At 40.6% G+C, this 22,936-nt stretch overlaps 1 protein-coding gene across 1 annotated transcript in view; it reads left to right on the forward strand.

Annotated features, from left to right (window-relative positions):
• Positions 1 to 8,520: 8,520 nt before the first annotated feature.
• The window catches only part of snx19b (sorting nexin 19b), a 46,061-nt gene continuing 31,645 nt past the window's right edge, over positions 8,521 to 22,936 (forward strand). The window contains exons 1-10 of the mRNA XM_075474110.1: positions 8,521 to 8,583; positions 9,744 to 10,022; positions 10,162 to 10,356; positions 11,785 to 12,993; positions 14,544 to 14,742; positions 14,893 to 14,993; positions 15,617 to 15,736; positions 16,129 to 16,253; positions 18,549 to 18,642; positions 18,809 to 18,968. Coding sequence (XP_075330225.1) covers positions 9,819 to 10,022; positions 10,162 to 10,356; positions 11,785 to 12,993; positions 14,544 to 14,742; positions 14,893 to 14,993; positions 15,617 to 15,736; positions 16,129 to 16,253; positions 18,549 to 18,642; positions 18,809 to 18,968 — 2,407 coding nt within the window. The 5' untranslated portion in view covers positions 8,521 to 8,583; positions 9,744 to 9,818. The remainder of the gene's footprint in view (positions 8,584 to 9,743; positions 10,023 to 10,161; positions 10,357 to 11,784; positions 12,994 to 14,543; positions 14,743 to 14,892; positions 14,994 to 15,616; positions 15,737 to 16,128; positions 16,254 to 18,548; positions 18,643 to 18,808; positions 18,969 to 22,936) is intronic.

Raw genomic sequence — 22,936 nt, forward strand, 5'->3', positions numbered from 1 at the left:
TATTTTTGAGTTGCCCTATGAGCAAATTTGTTCCAGAATTAGTGCTCTGAGTGTTTTCTCTGTTACCTATTTAAGTCACACAAACATTGTATACTGCTTGCCTTTGGTATTGCGGATTTGGATGTTATCAGCAGGTGAGTTGAAAGACTTTTAGTTCTTAAAAAACTGCTTTCTATGCAATTATTTTATCATATGCTACAATGACTCGACGTGATAGAACTTACTCATTCAAGTCTATCATCTTTTTGTATAGCTTGAGTGTAGGAAGTATTGGGAAGCCAAGATCATTGCGTAACATCAGTTTAACATTGGATTTTTTTTACCAGTAACAGACTGGTAAAATCCTCCGACTTTAATGGCATGCCATTAGCCATTAGCTTAACAGCTTTTATGCTCGCTTTGAGAGGGACAACCAGGAGCCAGCCATCAAGGCTGTACTCATGACAGGACACCAACCCCTCACCCTCTCCTCCACCGACGTGTGCACCGCACTGAGCAGGACCAACGCACGTAAGGCTGCTGGCCCTGATGGCATCCCTGGACGCGTACTTAGGGCCTGTGCTGGGCAGCTGGCTGAGGTCCTGACTGACATTTTCAACCTGTCTCTGGACCAAGCAGTTGTCCCCACATGCTTCAAAACCACCTCCATCGTGCCGGTGCCAAAACATTCCAAAGCTGAGAGCCTCAACGACTTCCGCCCTGTCGCACTCACGCCCACCATTATGAAGTGCTTCGAGAGACTGGTCCTGGCTCACCTCAAAACCTGCCTACCTCCCACACTGGACCCCCTCCAATTCGCCTACCGCCAGAATAGGAGCACGGAAGATGCCATCACCACGGCACTACACTCCGCTCTTTCTCACCTGGACAATAGCAACACCTACGTGAGAACAGTGCCGTAACCAGCATTGAGGACACAGAGGTCATGACCTCGGTATTTTCCCCGGTGTTTTTTCTTTTTTTTTTTTTTTTATTCAGAGAAATGTCAAATTAATATATGATGAAAATCGTTCTGACTTCGATTGGTGAAAAGATCAGCATGCATTGTCATTTGTTTTTCTGAAAATAAAGTCCACATAATCCCTTTATTATCACGTTATATTTTAAAACTGAGCGGAAAAACGCCACCCGACTTTTTTTTTTTTTTTTTTTTTTTTTTTTTACGCCACCCGACATTGGAAACATGTTTATCATATGACGCAGCTTCGGCGCGAAAGTCAGCTTGGAAATGGAAGCAAGCAAGAAATCTAAACAAACTAAACTCAGCTTTGGAAAGCCAACTGGCCAGGGGAAAAGAAAGAGAGGTGAGTTAATTTCGCCAATCGCCATTCGCCAGAATGAGTGACATTTCATAATGTTCATATGCGGTCAAAGCGCGGCTAGGAATAGGAGGATGCTAGATCGTTGTCCTCAGCATTTCAATCAACAGTCACAAAGCCCCTTGGTTAAGATTTCGTTTTCCAGTCGGCACAAACACAAAAAAAAATCGCGACCTCACCTGTAATGAAATTATTGGGAATCGTGACACGGCTTGGGTTGTTAAGCTAACTTTTTTTTAAATCAGGGCTTGACAGTTTTGTGCCAGCTGTGGCTAGTGGTCATTCAGCCTCACTAGCTACAGTTTTGTTCATTGCTATATGGCTTCCTACATGTAAATAAAGCAGACTAATAGAAACTGGGTCAGAAACTTATATTTTTATTTTACTTAAAACAATTGATGATGCACACAGCAGGGCAAAATCAGAGTGGTGTAAAAAGTGTTACTCTATAGCTCTGGGCAAAATAACAGAAGGAAATACCCCGTGTACTCTCTCATATGACACAATCTTGAGGTTAGTTGTGCTGCTCATGGTGCATTATGAAGCCAAGTTTTACCAGCATTAAGCTAGTTGTCAGGCCCAGCATGATACCTATGTCTTCTCTGTGTTGAGTGAATGGATTGAATTGAGACTATACATCTAAAATACAGCCAACATCTTGTGGTCTGCTTGGCACATTCTACGATGTTAATTTAGTGGCTGGATTCAACCAGTTACTTAGGTAAAATGATTGCATTTTCCCTAATGAACCATTTGGATTTTATTGCAAATGGTGTCTAAAATTTTGCACATCGGTTAGACCAATAACCCAACTCATTCATTTGACCTTTAAAAGGTCATTCTCACTCACTCACTGACTCACTCACATTCATTCTCACTCACTCACTCACTCACTCACTGACTCACATTCATTCTCACTCACTCACTCACTCACTCACTCACTCACTGACTCACTCACATTCACTCTCACTCACATTCACTCTCACTCACTCACTGACTCACTCACATTCATTCTCACTCACTCACATTCATTCTCACTCACTCACATTCATTCTCACTCACACACTCACTCTCATTCATTCTCACTCACACACTCACTCTCATTCATTCTCACTCACACACTCACTCACATTCATTCTCACTCACTCACATTCATTCTCACTCACTCACATTCATTCTCACTCACACACTCACTCTCATTCATTCTCACTCACACACTCACTCACATTCATTCTCACTCACTCACATTCATTCTCACTCACTCACATTCATTCTCACTCACTCACTCACTCACTCACTCACTCACTCACATTCATTCTCACTCACTCACTCACTCACTCACTCACATTCATTCTCACTCACTCACTCACTCACTCACTCACTCACTCACTCACATTCATTCTCACTCACTCACTCACTCACTCACTCACTGACTCACTCACATTCATTCTCACTCACTCACATTCATTCTCACTCACTCACATTCATTCTCACTCACTCACTGACTCACTCACATTCATTCTCACTCACTCACTGACTCACTCACATTCATTCTCACTCACTCACATTCATTCTCACTCACTCACTGACTCACTCACATTCATTCTCACTCACTCACATTCATTCTCACTCACTCACTGACTCACTCACATTCATTCTCACTCACTCACATTCATTCTCACTCACTCACATTCATTCTCACTCACTCACTCACTCACTCACTCACTCACTCACTCACTCACTCACTCACTCACTCACTCACATTCATTCTCACTCACTCACTGACTCACTCACATTCATTCTCACTCACTCACTCACTCACTCACTCACTCACTCACTCACTCACTCACTCACTCACTCACATTCATTCTCACTCACACACTCACTCTCATTCATTCTCACTCACACACTCACTCACACACTCACTCTCATTCATTCTCACTCACTCACTCACTCACTCACTCACTCACTCACTCTCATTCATTCTCACTCACTCACTCACTCACTCACTCACTCACTCTCATTCATTCTCACTCACACACTCACTCACACACTCACTCTCATTCATTCTCACTCACTCACTCACTCACTCACTCACTCACTCACTCACTCACATTCATTCTCTCTCACTCTCACTCTCAGTCACTCACATTCATTCTTACTGACTCACTCAAATAATCTACTTTTGTTCTCACAAATTGTTATAATAAACTTGTTCACCTACATATTCATCTCCTTGTGATTTACCTCTGTTTATTCACGTTTCCAAACTGTATTTTAAAAAATCACCATATTAGGATGTTTTTTTTGTCAAATAAGATTTATCGCAATATTTGACCTCGGTATTTGAAAAATCCTGGTTACGGCCCTGCGTGAGAATGCTGTTCATAGATTTCAGTTCAGCATTTAACACCATCATCCCCTCCAAACTGATAACCAAACTCAGCGACCTAGGTATCAACGCTTCCCTCTGCAACTGGGTTCTGGACTTCCTAACCAACAGACCCCAGTCTGTTAGGCTAGAAAAGCACACCTCCTCTACCCTCACCCTGAACACCGGCGTCCCACAGGGCTGCGTGCTGAGTCCTCTCCTCTACTCCCTCTTCACCTACGACTGCACACCTGTACATGGTTCCAACACCATTATCAAGTTTGCTGACGACACAACGGTGGTGGGCCTCATCAGCAACAATGATGAGGTGGCGTACAGAGAAGAAGTTCAGCATCTGGCAGAGTGGTGCGCTGACAACAACCTGGCCCTCAACACCAAGAAGACCAAAGAGCTCATTGTGGACTTCAGGAAGAAGAGTGGCACACACACCCCCATCCTCATCAACGGGACGGAGGTTGAGCGTGTCACCAGCTTCAAGTTCCTGGGTGTCCACATCTCTGAGGACCTCTCTTGGTCTCTCAACACCTCAACTCTGGTTAAGAAGGCACACCAGCGTCTCTTCTTCCTGAGGAGACTCAAGAAGGCCCATCTGTCTCCTCAGATCCTGGTGAACTTTTACCGCTGCACCATCGAGAGCATCCTCACCAACTGCATCTCGGTGTGGTATGGTAGCTGCTCTGTCGCGGACCGGAGATCACTTCAGAGGGTGGTGAAAACTGCCCAACACATCACAGGTTCTCCACTCCCATCCATCGAGGCTGTCCAGTACAAGAGGTGTCTGCGGAAGGCGCGCAGCATCGTGCGGGACAGCTCTCACCCCAGCCACAGACTGTTTACCCTCCTCCCCTCCGGGAAGCGCTACAGGGTTCTCCGCTCCAGGACCAGCAGGTTCAGGAAAAGCTTCCTCCCTGCAGCGGTCACCCTGCTGAACTCTCAACCTCGGTGCCCCCCCCCCACACACACACACACACCCAGAGACTGTGGATTGCAACACAAACCCCCTCAGCCACTGAACCTTGCACTGAACTGAACTGTTAATACTGCATTTTCCCACTATAGTGTATTCACTCGTATTGTATTTATCTTTTTCCATTTATTTTATTTAATCCATTTACTCCATAATACCTCACTGTGTAACTCATTGTAATTATTCCAATCTACCTTTTCATCTACATTTGTATTTATTCACCACCTCACTTTACATGCACATACTCTGCACTTTAACTGCTTGCATTTATTCACTGCTACACTTTACTTTACATATGCACATACTCTGCACTTTAACTGCTTTTTTTTGCACTTCTGGTTAGATGCTAAACTACATTTCGTTGTCTCAGTACCTGTAGTCTGTGCAATGACAATAAAGTTGAATCTAATCTAATCTATCTAATCATTCAGAGGATTTCTGACATGGAGTACAACGAGCAAAGTACTAAACAGCTTTCACCATGTGATTATTTGGTTAGTACTTAGTACAGTGCTCTTGATTTCTGTACAGTAATGACAGCATACAACTAAACAAGACAACCACGAAGGGACTCGAACCCTCTATCTTCTGATCCGAAGTCAGACGCCTTGTCCGTCAGGCCACATGGTCTCACTTGTGTCATCCAGCTGGCACAGAGGTGGTCTGCTGCCAAGTGTGAAACAGCCAGGAATAAGATTGTGCTTCCAAGTCTGAGGCTCTGATCCTCAGTTGGAAAAGGGTTGAGGGCCCTCTCCTTGCTTAGAACCAGTTGCTGCCTCAAGTGGAAGAGTTTAGGGATCAGACCATTTTGACCACGACTGGAGGATTTCGTTCTACCAGTCGATCTTTCTTCCAACGCTCATCTCTGGTCACTCCTTATGAGTGGTGACTAAATGAATGAGATTGCGAATGCATAAGGGCTGAAATCATCTTTCACTTTGTGGTGATTAGGCTCACCCTCTTGGAGCAGCCGTGGTGAGGCTGTGGCACCCCCTGTGGCACCCTCAGGTTGCCACTGGAAGTGCCATTGCTGGTTGCCACTGCCACAAATTGAGCTTGCTGTCTCTCGATTAAAGAGACAGCCAGGGACCAGGTGTCACAAAACCTAAAGACTTCCCTGTCTCAGATGAGGGCCCTTCAGACACTTCACTAACAAGTCTTGATTTGAGAAAGATTGGACGGAATATTTTCACCCTGTGAACATCTATTATGCATTCTTTCTTGTGATAATTGGTAAGGTAGTTTTTAAAAACTTGACTACAATTTATAGTTAATGCCAACATCAACTAGTGGTTTTTTCTAATTAAATATTATAGTCTCTAGTACAACTGAAATTTCAGGATATAACTAATCATTTTCCTACTTTTACTGTATAACTGTTTTCTTCAGGGAAAGCGAGCAATGATTAACAAGGCAGCAAGATGTTGTTGTTTTTTATCTCTGGCATCCAGTCCCAGTTCTGAGGACGCTACATACATTGGGAGTCCACAACGGCATGACATTGTAAGTCATACTTCTTTCCTAGCTGTTGTGTACTCTCAGACACAAATTCTTTCTCTGTTGTTTTGCTTTTCACATCTAATTTCTCTTTTCTCTCTTTAAAGTTTCAGGACCATGCCTCAGATGAAGAGTTGGGTTTCTCCTCAGCCCAGAGAACGGCAAGTACATTTATATTGAATATTATATTACTATGATAAAATTATATTATATTGAATGAATAGGTCAGGCAAAGGTCAGATATCTTACACCCAACTGCATGGAAAACTTTATCTCACAATTGTTACATATCATATTTCCGCAAATAAACTCCTTTTGGCTGTCATGTGCATGCCAACTGAGCGTAATTTAGTTAATTTACTTTTATTTAATATATTGAACAATATAAGCATCAATCAACAGCTGGACAAACTGTAGTGTTTGTCCGATGTGTTTATTGGGATCCAGAAAAACAAGCATAAAATAATCACGATCTATAACATACAAAATGAACACAACATTATATCTGACGGTATTTCCTCCCATGATTTCTCACATCAGGTTTGGTATATGTCTGTTGTACCTTAATGAGGTTTAATGTGATTCTAATCTCTTTTTTCTCCTTTCTACCTGGTATTTCATAACCTGACTCACGTCATCTGGCTGCGTTCACCAACTACACGCGGGGGCGTTCCCTTTCCTCACACAACCATCTGAGGATCCTGGGAGTCATATGTGTTTCGTCCGATTAGAAAATAATCAGAGCCAATCATTAATCGCTGGGTGGGACTTTGGATGAATGGTCGCGTTATGGCCGCCCATTCATGCTCCAGAGGGCGGGAGTCAGGTAAGGTATTTCATTCTCCCTTTAAGAAGCTGATGGATGATAATACTGGCCATGGCATGGCACCTGGAATTAATTAAATCATGTTATCCCTTCATGGTTGGTGTTCAGATTGGAATTAGAGGGGTTGACATATTAGAACACAGTATGTTTATTAAACAATGATTCAGGGTGTTTTCACATTATTGTCCTGTACTGAACTTAAGTACCATTATGTTGACTAACAAACCAAATGTTTTCCCACTAATTATTACATTCACCTAGACCTGCCAGAAATTATTAAATTAATGAGGGAGTGTGTGGAGTGTGTCCGAGCGGGCATTGATGTCCTCGTTCAGGGGGACCCCCTCATCTGCATCGTCATCATCTCCTGTGGACAGTGAAATTGAAATGGAATGTTGTAATTGGGGGATGAACGTATGTATTCATTACTTTACAGTAATACATAAAGAATTTTATATTTCCACTATGGACCTTTTGTCTTTGGCAGCATCATCTTGTGTTTGTAATTGGGTCAGCAATAAAGTGATGAGACAAGTGTCTCTGATGTACGTGCGGCCAGCATGCGGAACATAATGTGTTGTGTGTGTTTCTGTATGGTGGGAGGGCTTAGGAGGGCAATAATAAGGAATGTTGTTTTTCATTGTTCAGTATTCTTCAGTGTTCTTTAAAGTTAAATGTTTAGGTCTTCTGCCTGAAATGGACCTATTTCTATAAAGTGTACTGAAGTACCAATATTTGAAAATGTGTTATACGTTTTATAATGAAAATGTTTAAAAGCCATATGTAAATGTTTATACATTTAGAGATAGTACAAGTTGTTGTATTATTTGCAGTATTATAATTTGGAAATGGTTCAAATATATTAAAGTATGTTTTTTCACCTGGAAGTGAAACGCAAATAAAACAGTGCATGTTATATTATTATATTTCTAACTTTCATATGGTAATTATCACAAGACATTATCAAAGTTCACATGACAAACAAATTTTCGCTCTCCAAAGCCACGAAGAGGTGTCTCCATAGACATAAAGAGACATTTTAGATATATAGATATATATAGATATTCATGGATATTATTGTTTCTTCATCTTATTAAAATAGCTGAGTTGTACACAATCTGCTTCTGCTTCTCCATCATATATTCGTGTTTTTAAATATATATATATACATACATATATCGTGTGTCTTTTGCAAAATAGCCTATTAATCATACTCGCATATCAGAATATTCTATTAAGCCTCCTATGAATATCAAAATACGCTGAATCATGTGTCCGGTATTTTGTATAACGTTTGCAGAAAATAAACCCCGTGAAAATCAGTTTTGTGTTCAGCGAGTTATGATTGATTAAATGTGCTGACACTTCATGGCGCCAGCTAGATAGATTACACTGAGTGGAGCAGGTGACCGGTCCAAGATGGCGGCCCCAAGGCTCGTTAGCAGGCAGTAGCGGTCAATGCAGCGTCTATTCTTTATATGTCTATGGGCGTCTCCATTAAAGCCTACGTCATAATTCAGGAAGTAAACTCAGGCGAAAACATTAACGTCAAGAGCGTACGAGTTCTGGTTACATCGCACAGGTTATATATATTTTCTCTTTTAATTAGGTTGCTAGGTAGAATGTAACTACGAAAAACGCTTCTTCACCTCTGAGGATGCAACTGAATTTCTAGCATATGAGCTCGAAAATGTTGGTTCTTAACGTAATGCCACGCAACTCTAGCCAATGTACCGTATTTTAGCTGTTAATAGATGTGATTTGACATAGGATCACATCATGCAGACAAATGAATATGATCTTGCCTTCATTTTGGCATGTTTGTAATACATCAAGAAACAATAATGTATTTACTTATATTTCCCCTTGGATTACCCCGCTCTCACATCAAATCATCTTCCAGTTATTAATGTTTGTGGAGGATGAAGGACTAACCCTTACTTACAGAATACATATTACGTGTAAATATAGTGTTCCCGGTCAAATCATTTACATGCCGAATGAAAAATTGTTGCTTAGCTCTAAAATCGTTGTTTGGTGGAGGTATAATCGTCATACAGCTAGTAAACTCATACAACTAAAACCCTTTTATGAGCGGTGTCTGAATTGGGGTGTTCATATTAGAATGGCTAACGGTGCTCCCTTATGTTAAAACTACAATTCTAGCTGTTGAATGGTATTAGAATGAATAAATGCAGAAAAAAAAAACAATTAACACTGAGATAAACACTACTTAAATAGGTTGTATGTTAACAGTCATCTGTTGCCGAAACTCCATGCAAGCAGCTAGCATAACTGTGCTTTGAAATGGACAAATCAAATTCAAACCCATCTATGCTAGCTGCATTTCACGAGCTAGCAGCTTATTTAAATTTGGGCTGCAGTCACAAAATAATTAATGAATACAACAATCCTGATGAAAATAAACAAACAAACAAAAACGCTTTTAATGTCTTATTAACTTGGTAGATATGTGTAGATATGTTGCATAACACACGAGCTGTGTAAGTCTTGTGTAACTGAGCTGCCATGTCTATATATGTAACTTGATTTTGCATAAAAGGGATCAGTAGAAGCCTTATAGATCCCATTTTGCACACAGATCACTTCTAAAACTAATTTGGCCACTAAATATTATCGTAACATAGTTTTGATAAAGTGTTGACACCACAAGGTCACTCAGTCTGTTCTGAATATTACTAAACTTGTTATCTTTAATGATTGTTTTTTTTTTCTCTTAAGGTGTGATGTTATCCTGAAAAGCCTGATCCCCTGTTCTCTCTTTGAGGGTGTTAAGATAGTGATCCCTGCAGGGCCATGGCTGAGGTGTTGGGACAGCGGAGCTTGTTGGGCTTTGGTGTGGTGTTGGTGTGGCTGGTTTTGTTCCACCTGCTGGTCAACATCTGGCTTTTGTGCATGTTCACCAGCCTGCTGGTTGTGCTTGGCGGCTGGCTTGGCTCACAGGCCATCTTGGAGTCCAACAGCGTGGTTCACTTGGAAAGGTTTATCACCCTGGAACAGGTAAGTGTACAATTAACTGTCATTAGTGTCATTAATTCCATGAATTAGTTTTTTACTGGAAAGAATAATCTCAGCTGTAAGATGCATGGGCGCATATCTCTTTTGATATCAACTCATTTCCCTGCAACTTCAATTTCAGGTTCCCCCATCTGAAGAGGATGAGCATCACTTGGACCAGGAGATCCACAACACAGTGAAGAAAATCATCAGGGACTTTGTCACCTTCTGGTACTCAACTGTGTCCTCTGAGAGTGATTTTGAAATGGATGTTCAAGAGGCTATGATATCTATGGCCATGGAGCTGAAACTACGTGCAAAACATGTTGACAGGAAGGTAAGAGGTTTTAAAAAACATCACAGAAGAGTGTGTGTGTACACATGAACTTTGTGTAACTGTGTTATGTTTTGATCTATGCAAAAATTAGATTTTGAAAATGTACATGTAAAGTGTTTTTCTTTATGTTCATTAACTTGTGCAGCATTGCTCTTTTACAGTCAGGTCCCAGCACAGAGCCAGCCTTCTTTATCAGTTTGTTCTGTTTCTTTGAGTTACTGGTTCTGTTGTTGTTGCCCAAACAGATGGCTGCAAAGTAGAAATCACTCTTCACTTGTAGAAAATATGCAACATCTTGGTGCAGACCTTGATCTTAAGAAACCAAAGAATGTTTTCTTTAGATAACAAGATAAATTAACTTGTTATGAAGTATATGCCAGATTTGTTCTACATAGCAGAATAATCACCTCGTGATTTTGAAATGATGGCATCAAAAGAAATAATTGGAGACAAGGCCGGTCTCAGCATCTGCACCAACTAAGTCATGTGGGGATAGTCTTTTAACTTTGAGTTGCTTTTGTCACTTAGATCTACAGTTGCTCATTTATTGAAAATCAACATTGCATTGCATAATATCCGAGACACTGACGTGTGCTGTTTTTTTCAAGATTACCAGCAGCATTTGTTAAAGGAGAACTGCAGTATTTTCAACATTAAGCCTCTTTTATGAGTCGTCTGCAATGTTTTAGAACCCCCCTTACCGCTTTTTTGAATTTTACTGCTGTCTCCGGTATTTGCCTAATTTTGATTCTTCTCAACCTGCTTCAGAATGGCAAGTCATGTGCATGTCCTAAAAGGTCTGTAAAAGCACCATAAACGTCCGTTTTCAAAATCATCAACTCACCGGAGTGGTTACTGGTGTGCACTGGTAATCCATATCAAATTTCGTAGCGAAAAGTTGCTTCTGTCGTGTTTTATTTGACATTGAGTTCTATTGAAGACTGGATGTTCGTTGATATTACTCCGCCACCGAAAAGAAAATAGTTTGAGCATGAACGAGCTGCCAAATAAAACACGACAGAAGCAACTTTTCGTAACGAAATTTGATATTACCAGTGCACACCAGTAACTACTCTGGTGAGTTGATTATTTTGAAAACGGACGTTTATGGTGCTTTTACGGACCTTTTAGGACATGCACCGTACTTGCCATTCTGAAGCAGGTTGAGAAGAATCAAAATTAGGCAAATACCGGAGACAGCAGTAAAATTAAAAAAAGCGGTGAGGGGGGTTCTAAAACATTGCAGACGACTCAGAAAAGAGGCTTAATGTTGAAAATACCGCAGTTCTCCTTTAACATTATTGGTTGACAGAAACTGTCATTAGTTATGCAGCATGACTCTTGTAGAAAAGCTAAATGTACATTTGTATATTTGAAAACCATACTAGGTTCTTAATGGGAAATGTGTAATCTTTTTAATTCCTGCAGGAACTGACACAGAAGATCTTAAATCTGTTTGGTGGCCACCTGCAGGACTACCTCAGAGCTAAAGAACTGGTGATAGAAAAAAAGTGCCATGAGAGCAAGCAGTTGTGGAAAGACTATTCCAGCTTTAGCACACCTCACCTCGCCATGAGTAGTGACATGGTGGAAGTCAATTACGTCAGAGGAGTTGTTGATTTGTTGCTTCACGTTTTGGTGCCGCCACCTTATTTAGAAACCCGCTCTGGACGGTTTGTTGTTGTAGAGCTCATCACCTGCAATGTCCTGCTCCCTCTCATTGCTAAACTGTCTGACCCTGACTGGTTAAATCTCCTCATCATTGAAATATTCGATAAGTCCAGCACTCAGAAGGAAACTATAGCAACAGAGGAACTGACGTCTTCCCCACCACCACTTTCTACTGAATCAGAGATTGTTCCACCTCAACAGACAGCAAAAACACCTCAAATGAATAGTGAAGTTCCTCCACAAAGAGCAGAAACCAAACCGAACATTGACATAGACTTGTCAATGCCTGAGCTTACTGCCTATGATGTGATTGACTCTGAAGAGGTGGAGTTTCCACACAATCTCACTGAAGAGTATGAAACTACTCAACCCTTTTTAAGGCATTGTATCAGAGGAAGCCAGTCAAACCCATTTTACCAGGAAATTGACTCTGACCTTGATTCTCCTTTCACCGACTACAAACCAAGTTCCATCGATTCCTTGGTCATGATGGGTCAAGAGGAGAGTATGTTTGATGTACAGAAAGAATGTGACACAATTACTGAGAACAGCAATGTGATGGACTTGGAGGAGGTTTGCCCCAGTTCAGTGGATGGCTCTTGCCCTAAAGTCTTCGTGAATTCAGAAATAGTTGAGCATCTTAATGGCATACCATCAGTTAAGACAGCAGAGGGGACTTACACTTTTAGCAGCACTCAGGACCTAGACACAGTGGGCAGTTCCCCTGCTGTGAACCAAAACAGAGAGCTCCTCTTGGGAGTAGAACAGACTTTGATGGGGAATCCTAATGAGCTGATTGTAGTCAGCCCATTGCAGGGCTGTTCCCCAATGCCAACATTTAGCTTTGAGCCCCTCAGAAGTCCTGAAGGACCAATCATCATCCAGAACCTCCGCATCACTGGCACAATAACAGCAAAGGAACATCGCGGCACTGGCTCACACCCCTACACACTTTACACCATCAAAGTAAGGAGATTTCATAATCTGCAGTTTTTCGATTTTTCTTTTCTCTACTGCTCATATCTTCACTTCAGCATTATTACTGTACAGTGTAATTTTCAGTTTGGTTTATTTATAAAGCACCAATTCACAAAAACAAATTTCAGACCACCTTACACAGAAAGAAAACTGGTTCAGTTCAGCCTGATTATTGTCCACTCACCCACCCAGCCATCTGTCCACCCACCCACTTACTCATCCATCCATCCATCCATCCATCCATTCATCTACCCATCCATCAGTCTATCCTTCCTTTCATTCATTGATCCATCCATCCACTCATCCATCCATTCATAATCCATCCATCCACCCACCCGTCCATCCATTCGTCCATCCATCCATCCATCCAGAAATACCAATGAACCTAACATTAATGTTTTTTGAAGGTGGGAGGAAGCCGGGGTACCTGGAGAGAACCCATGTGTAAATAAAACATGCAAACTCACAGGCCCCAGCGACAGTGCTAAACACAGAAATATACAGCACTGATTTTAATCCAGTTGAGTCCAGTGCGGTCCAATTTATTACAATCAAATGAAATCCAATTCAGTCTAATAATGTATATAAAACTGCTCCATTTATGTATGTATGCATTTAATAGTAATAGTAATAATATTGATGATAGTGATAAAAATAACAATGATAATAACGGCAATAACAGGATTTTCTTGAATAATTTGTATTTTTTTAAGGTTGTGTTGTTGAAATAACATGTTTTCCTAATACCTGCATTTCATTTTACGGTTGTAAGATTCAGCTTGTAGACACTAAAAATTTAAATTTTTCAAATAGATAGAAAAGGCCGCGATGCCAAAATTACTAAAGGGAAAGAGTATTCTTTTAGAAGCAAATTTTGAACCAATCTGTTCCACTGAAATATTTGTTTGAATTAGTTCACCATCCAAGTGTCAAGCAATACGCTAAGTATCACTAGTAAGTGAGATTTTGCTTATTGCCTCCAGTTCAGCTGTGGAGACACAACCAACCCTAAACACAGCTGTCAGTCACTGCAGAGTGTTCCTTCCACTTTCTCGCATTCAAACTTACTTGTTGCACTCTGGTTGTCTCAATAAATTCTCCATTTTTTTTGTTGGTGTACAAACTCACTTGATAAGACTTGCCTAAACTTGACCTAAAAGGGCAAATCTAAGCAGGAAGTGAATGTAAGTGTGTAGTTCCTGTAAGGGATTACTTAACTATCAGGGAAACTTTAGCAAACAGACTGTCTCTAATCGAAATTAAGACAAATTTTATTCAATTGAAATCTGTTTAATTTTTTTTAATTACAAATTTGAACATAATCATAACTCTTTAAATTGACTTGGAAATATTATTATGAGAACTTTCAGAATGCTGGTACGTTGGTTTTAACTGAATATTGGTGATACAGTATCCTTCCTGGCTGCAACTGATCCTGCTTGATAGCGTTTTACATACATGCCACAAGTTAATATTGTGAGTAATGACAGAAATCAGCAAAGTGTAAAAGCCTTACATATATTCTTTTATATTCACAGTATGAGACATTTATGAGTTGTGAGAACCCAGAAAATATCCAGAAAGGTTCTGAGGATGCAGAAACTGTACAGACAGGCTGTGAGAATGCATCACCGACTCAGTCTGTAGCCTATCACATGGTCAACAGGCGATACAGCGAGTTCCTCAACCTACAAACTCGGCTTGAAGAAAAAACTGAATTTCGGAAACTCATCAAAGGCATGTGAGACCGACTTTTGTCCAGCAGTCATTTGTTCTATTTAAGTCAATATTTATACACATGATTTTAACACAAAGGGTTATTTTGGAATTACAGATTTGAAGTGATTTGTGCTTGCCACTGAAGCTTTACTAATCTAACTGTTTCAGGTGTGAAAGGTCCAAAGAAAATATTTCCCGACATGCCTTTTGGAAACATGGACAGTGACAAAATAGAGGCCAGGAAAGGGCTCCTTGAGACCTTTCTAAAAGTTGGTTGATTCTTCTTTTTAAACACACTCAGTGGGTCTACATGATGAGATTAATTTGATAACAGCTATAGTTGGATTATTCCCCTTATTTAGGCAAAAGCAATTGTCCAAGTATATATGGCGGTGAATAAATGGAATCATTGGCACAAAGCATGTCATACCCCGGTACGATACTACATTTCGTTTGTGATGAGCATGGTTATTGCACAAACGCGATGCAACACAGTGCATTCTCCATCGCGTTGTTTGTTTCTTTACTGCGGCGGCGACAACAACAGTAATATCGTCTCCTTCGTCTTCCGGGTCACAACCCTGGGAAAAATCTCAAGCCACAGAACCCAAAGTCCAATTCACCACGTGCTTCATCGTCTACAAGCAAGTTTAGTGTGACTATCAACCGAGTTATATTGGGGTCCTAATCCGGCTGCGAGTAACCCGATCTGGTCCAATTTCTTGTCAAACTAAGGTCTATACATGAACTTAATAACTCAGTCTTATTGTAATTTAGCCATTAATCTGATCCTTTACAGTTCCATGTAACCCCACTGACTGTTTTTACATTTGTTGGCCCACTGTAACACGAACAAATATTGTAATTTGTCTCTTTGTTCTGGTGTTTTCAGCAATTGTGTGCCATCCCTGAAATAGCCAACAGTGAAGAGATGCAGGAGTTCCTTGCTCTCAATACAGATGCCAGGATTGCCTTCGTCAAGAAACCTTTCATTGTGTCACGCATAGACAAGGTTTAATTCTGAACATGTCATTATGATACAACCAGTGATCTGAGGAAAACTGAGGGGTTGATGCTATATACCCATTTACAGTGTAACCAGAATGCATCCTCTTGAGTTATGCTGCCATTCCACAATGTTATTTGGTTTTTGCTCACGGGTTATTAAGTTATTTCCCCTGTTAAAAAAAATAACTTTGACCTGCTGGATACATACAGCTGAATAGTACTTGACTTTATATCACATTGTTCTTGCGAGGTAGTTTTGTTAAACTGTGGTGTAACATAACAAATATCTACTACATTTTTGTTAGGTGTACTGGTTATGTTTATGTTTAAAACAAGTATACCCAGGCTCTCTCTTGGTTTATAATTGAGTATGTATGTGTGTATATGCTTATGTAGATTGTCGTGAATGCCATTGTAGACACTCTCAAGACAGCATTTCCTCGCTCAGAACCTCAGAGCCCAACAGAAGATAACGAGGGAGAAGGGGATGGAGGGAAACTATGTACAGACAAGAAAAGCAAGTATGTCCTTTGTCTCTTTCTCGGTATAATAGTTGGAAAGTAGGTTGTTTGACTAAATAAAACAAACTCAAAAAATGTATTTAGTTTAGTTTCACATTGATCTGTTCACAAAAGTTGATATTCTTACAGTCTGAAAAACCACCGCCCTAATTTGTATGATGAAGGAGAAATGCATATGGGAAAGTAAAAACAGAGACAAGGAAGTGTAAAATAATACATGGAAAAAATGGGCTTGGGAAAATGAAAGGGGGGAGAGGATGACAGAGAAGTAAATACATCCATGAATAGAATAAATAGATCAGACAATGTAAAGGTTAAAGAATTCATAAATAAATACAGGAATAACAAATTGATAGATAAAGAAATTAAATATATTCCAATGAAATAACAAATAAAATTAAAAACTGGGTGGCAAAGTAAATAGATAGCAGCATTTTTGTTATTTTGGACTATGACAGTTTCAGTTCTAAATACCAGAATGGCAAAAACAACCAAGATCAAATTTCTATTTGGTCATGACCAGAAAACCAAACTATGTATGACAAAGTATAAACACACACTAAAAGTGTACCATAGCCAGTAACTAATGCACCTTAAGAGCTTTGAAGAAATCCTTACAAACAACATTTCATGGTCCACTTTGTCGCCTCACCAGACCTACTTTAAATTCTAAATCAGCGGGTTCAGTTCAATTCACTTAAGTTTTATTTATATAGCGCCAAACAACAACAAATGTCATGTCAAGGTACATCAAAACTACAGTCCAATTCAAGCCAATTAGAGTCCAATTCATTGTAATCATAATCCAATCAAATCCAATTAATTACATAAAAAATTTGTCCAATTCACACATACAGAGCCAATTCAAAAACCAACAGATTGCACCAAAACTTCTTTTCGGTCCAATTTCTCGTCCTGAGCATGCATGAGGCGACTGTGGAGAGAAACGACTCCCTTTTAACAGGAAGAAACCTCCGGCAGAACCAGACTCAGGAAGGGTGGCCATCCGGCTCGACCAGCTGGGCGTTGATAGGACAGAAAAGTGTCACAACCAGAGAATGGAGTACGCAGGAGCAGGAGATGTTATATCCAAAGCTTTTATTGTAGGAGCAGATGTTAACAAGTCTCTCCAGAGAGAGAAACAAAACAGGCTATAGAATTATATATATATAATTGTCTGAGGTACATATCTTATCAACAAAGACAGATTGATCAAATCCAGTATGGAAGTGTCGATTAAGGGGAAAACCTCATTGAACAGTCTGGTTGGAATTGCTTCTAAAATACAAATTGATGGTTTGTTGCTGTTGTCAACGAGTTGGCCCCGTTGTCATTGAAATGCTCGTTGCTGAGAACCTACTTAGATTTCTTATCCATTTTTGTCATGATCATTGTTGGATGTGGTGTTTGTTTGATTTTTGGGTCTTAGGCAGGGTTGAGCAGGTTTTCCAGGAAGCCCGGGGTGAAGTTTGGTTCAGCTCCTGCGCTCTCACCTGTTTCTCATCTGCACTTGTCATAACATCCTTCTTAAAGATCAGCACGAGAAACCAGTCTTGGCCTGATTTTTCTCAGTGCTACAGTGGTAATCCAGCTGACTTCTGTGCTTTTAGTGAAAATTCTACGTGTAGTTACGTAGTCCTTCTATGTTCCTAGTGTTTGTTCCTCCATTACTCGTCACACTCTGGATTTCTAAGATAAAGGATTTAGTTCTCCTCTGTGGATTCCGAGACACCTGCCTGCTCACCACCGACCTGCTTACCCCACGGTTGACTCGGTACCTTCTACACCACAGCCAGCATCCTCCCCTCCACTCTGGAAACCCACCTAGATCCATACAGGAAAAACCCCTCAGCTTCAACCTGGATAAATTATTCTCTCCGATTCACTCTAACCATCTCCCTCTGCTCTCAGAGTCACCTGTTCCCCTGGATCCACTCACTGGCTCACCGCTCCAACTTACTTTACATAAACCTTGTTTTTTACTCAAATTTCTCTGTGTATGCGTTTGCTCTTGGGTCGAATTTGTGAGTCAGTCCAGCTTTCGCCATGACAGCTTTTGGTCTAGCATTGTAATTTTAAATCTCCATTATGAACTCTTAATCTGAAATGTTGGTCCTTTTTGTTGAAGATCCATGTGTTATATGCAGCATAGTCTTTGCTGCAGGGTGAATTGGCATGTTATCACAGTATGATGTCAGGTTTCTGATTTAGTTTAGGTTTAATTGTTTTAGATGTGCGGATTGCCATGGTTGATTTTTGTACATGTGCTTTTTTTATCTGTTTGTATAATCTCAGGTCTCGTCTCAAGCTCTCCGGTAAAAACATTCCCTTTATGAATGGCTCAGACATAAGACCATCAGTTTTGTTCAGGTTGGGCAAAACAAGCACAGTAAGTTTCTTGTTTATTACTGTTGAAGTTAGCCAGTTGTGTCATTTGATAAATGACACAACTGGCAAAACAAAAAAAAAAGAATGAAGATCTCTTTGTTTTATTTGCTAATTGAGTAATTTGTGTGGGAACGTTTCTTCTTTTTGTTTCATTCTCTTGCTGTTAGGTGTTGAATGGAATGTCTCTGGGAGATTTACAAGCCTTCATTGCCGATCTGGAAAATCTGACTGTTGGAGCCGTGGAACAAAGGGAGGGCAGTCCAATGTTAAAACAGTATGGAGCCTTTCTGGATGACAGTATGAGTGGAAAGCAGAGTCAGGAACATGGTAAGAAAGAGCTTTGTTGCTTAGATGGTATTCCTCTCAAAGCTGCTGTTTGTTTGAATAGATCAGTGCAAATTTTGCACCATATGCTGCAGAATTAATATAAATATATTATATATAGGGATGTCCCGATCCGATCACGTGATCGGAAATGGGGTTTGATCGCGTGGTTTCGGAATCAGACGTTACATCCGGGTCAGGGATCGGATATATAGCCTATATATATATGTATATTAATTCTCTTTTTTTTTTTTTTTTTATCTGAACTATAATATTTCAAAACAAATGGGAAAAAATAATAGCTTAGTATTTACTGTTATGTGGTGGTACAGTAGCCTAGAAATCTAGACGCCCCTAGCGGTCGCAAATGGAATTTGCTCCGGGGCTACAGCTTTTTGCTGTACGGGTCTGGCTTGCTAGGCTAGTGGTACAGAGTCAGATCGTCTCAACTCCACTCAGAAACAACGCATGGGGCATGACGTCACTTTGCTGCGTGCCGTAAAGCGAAATAGAACACAGCAGCAGCTTGAAGCTGGGGGCGCGAATGTCTGCGATGTGGAGGTATTTTAAAGTGGATGACAAAAACGTTGCATCTGTGCCCCCTGCAGCTCTGTGGACAGCGAGAGACTTTTTAGTGCTGTAGCTAACATCCTTGATGAGAACAGGAACAGGCTCAAACCTGACAAGGTAGAGATGTTGGTTTTCATCAAGAAAAACGTACATTTCCTTCTGTGGAGGAGAGTAAGAATTAGGAGTGCAGTTCCCAAAAGCACATTACTGGCCTTCCTTTATAACACTGTGACACTTTTATTTGCTTATTTGTCTACATGCCTACCAGGTATTTCAAGTTGAATTGCTGCTTGTTTTTATATTAGACATTGTTGCACTAAACTCCAATGTGAAGAATTTGTTTATTACTTGATTACATAATTGTTCAAGCTACCTCATAGAAGTGCTATGTTTTTAAGTGTTAAATGATAAAATAAGGTGAATAATATAAAAAAATCAGGGACATCCTGGATCTGTTTCTTCGCTGTTCTTCATTTTTTAAATGTACTGTAGAAGTATCGGATCGGAACTCGGTATCGGCAGATACTCAAAATGAAATGACTTCCCTCTTCTTTTTATTCAGAAGAGCCTTCAAGTCACTGGTAATCCAAGGTTTGTTGTTGGGGTAACAGCGCACAGTCCCGGTCGGAATAGTGGTATCCTCACAGAAGTTGATGTAGTCTGTGAAGTTGTTGATATTGTCCCCCATGTGGTTCACTGGTCGGGTCGGAATGGTTCGCTTATTTCAGTGTTTCCATTACCATGAAAGCGTACCGTACCGTTACCATTTTTGTAACCCTTCTGCTTGGGGTACCGAGCACACAGGACCGGTTCCAGGCTCTGCTCTCCGTTGTTGGTGAGGAGGCTGTGCAGCGGGAGCTCGATGGAGCTGGTGCCAAACCAAAAAGTTTTCCAGCTGATTGCGGCAAAAATGGTAGAGAGTGGTTTCAACCGGACCGCGAGCCAGTGTCGCATTAAGCTGAAGAAGCTTGGAGGTGGTTCGAAATTATGGACGTTATTTGTTATTTATTGTTATTGGCTATTTACGCTTCGGCACGCACTTCGCCCACCCCTGAGGGTCCCCTTTGTACAGTGGGAATGCAAGCTGACCCCAAAGCGACCCGTACCGTACCATTCCAAACCGACCCGTACCGGACTGCATAATGGAAACGAGGCTTTACTGAGGTGTTAACAGGTCTTAACTGATCTTCCAAGTGGGGGCAAGGCTGTGGCTCTGTACGCATCTGCAACATTAGCATACAAAAGGTCCAGTGTCCTGTTCTCCCGAGTGGGACAATCAACAAACTGGTGGAAAGTTGGGAGAGTTGAGTCCAATTTTATATATATATGTATATATATATATATATATATATATACATATACATACACACACACACACACACATATATATATGCATATAAATAGGGGAAAATATGATATTGTCACAGCAGATTTCGTCATTAATTGCAAACAGGCAAACATCATTGTGAAGTTTTTTGTATGAACAAGCGCCAAGGTCCTCAGAGGGCAGCTGTAGTTGAGGTGGAGGAGAGTCTCAGTTTGACATCATGTTGAAACAACTTTTTTTTTTCACCTCCATGTTTTCATCCATTCACTCTTTCTGTATCGCTGGTTGTGTGTGGTTGAGCTAAAACTACTACTCTGGGTAAGAAAATAACATGGTTGGGTTTTTGCTACACCACTCTGACAGTAAATGAGACAAGAAAAGTCACTGAGTAAAATGGAATTTGAGATATGATTTCCTGCTGCTTTGTGCATCTCTTAGGGCCACAATGTGCCATGCCAGAATGTTAATCTCTGTTTAGTAAATAGTTAACAACAGTTTGAGTCCTAATCTTTTTAGCTCTCTTTGAGTCTTAACTGAAAGATGTCACCATTACCATCATGTTTTTTACATTAGGGCTAGGTTTGGAGTATTTACTCAGTGGTCTCCCTCCGCCACTCGTTAGCTGCCGTGGAGTTTGGTGTAGAGACAAGGGGGGTGCACACTCGACTCGTAATCTGGCTGGTCATGCTGCGTGTATTAACTCTTTAGAAGTGACTCAGGAGGTCGTAGGAACACTTCATATAGTTTGCAATGTGCTGTGTGTTTGCATGTTGGTGTGGTGGACACAGGGTCCTTGTTTATGTATGATATGTCCTACAAGGGGGGGGTAGTTTATTTTTATGAGGTGTAATGTGCTGTGTGGGTACAGAGTAGGATGCCGAGGCTTCCTTTGGGGTGAGTGGTGCAGGTGAGTGGTATATGGCGTATGCAGTAGGACGAGGCCCTTGGTTTGTGTATGTTGGGTGGTATGGGGGGAGAGAGAGAGAGAGGAGGGGGCCGTCTAAGGTTATGATAATTAATTTTTAGGAGTGGTATGGGAATGGTTGACCTAGGGTTAGGGCTCTGGTCCTGTGACCTTAGGTCATGGTTTTTATATTAGGTTTGTGAGGGTTAGGGGTCGGTGAGTGGCAGCCTGTTGCAGGAGCTCCTGTGTTTAGATTCTTTATTTCTGTTATTTACACGTATGTGCCCTTTTCTTTCCTCTTTTTTTCGCTCAGACTGTCTGAGTAGTCATTGGAATGGTCCACGCTTACTTTTTCTTGGCCTTTTTGGTTCATTTCGTCTTTTTTTTTTTTTTCATACTCTCTGTGATTGGGAGAGGCGCTTAGTAGAGCGCCGTGATGACCCTAACCCTTTGCATTCATATTCTCCATGACGGGGAATCACAATAGAAAAAAATAAAAATCAATTTAAGATCATATAAAAACTGTCTTTCTGTGGGCTTTCTGAGAAACTCCCTATTTATTTGAATCCAATTTGCAATAATTCTGTGTCAGGTCTTTGTAGTTTTGAAGCATTTAACTTTTCTTTCCTGTCAGTCACTGTATATCTAGTTTTAAAAAGCTGATGTTTACAATTGATTTATTTCACTCCTTCAATGGGTAGAAAACACAGTACCTTGATGTTTTAGTGAGTCAAGAACACGTCGAACGTAGTACCTAGTTTTGAAATTTAGAAAATTGATATTAATCAGAGAGGTGTACAAATGAGAAGGGTTGACTTTAACAAGAACCAAAAACCAGACAACTGGGTAAGAACATCTCTGATTCAGGCTTTTTGTTATTTACCCCTAATAGAAGCCTGGTTGCCTGGGGGCCTTTAGTGCCCCTCCAACATTTTTGATGCCATCTGGATGTTTTCTGCTTCTGATTTTACTTGTAAAACACATTCACAGTAAATTGAGGGGGCTGGAGCCTATCCCAACTGTCAGATAATTAAGATAATAATCAAAAGATCTTTTTGATGAAAAATGTTACAAATGTACCTGCAAAAATGTTACAGAAATATACTGTATTTTAGATTGTAGATTTTACTCTGCAAAACAAGCATCTTCTGGGTGTAACCACACGAGGGC

This window comes from Odontesthes bonariensis, chromosome 9 (genome assembly GCF_027942865.1).
Source record: "Odontesthes bonariensis isolate fOdoBon6 chromosome 9, fOdoBon6.hap1, whole genome shotgun sequence".
Lineage (NCBI taxonomy): Eukaryota > Metazoa > Chordata > Actinopteri > Atheriniformes > Atherinopsidae > Odontesthes > Odontesthes bonariensis.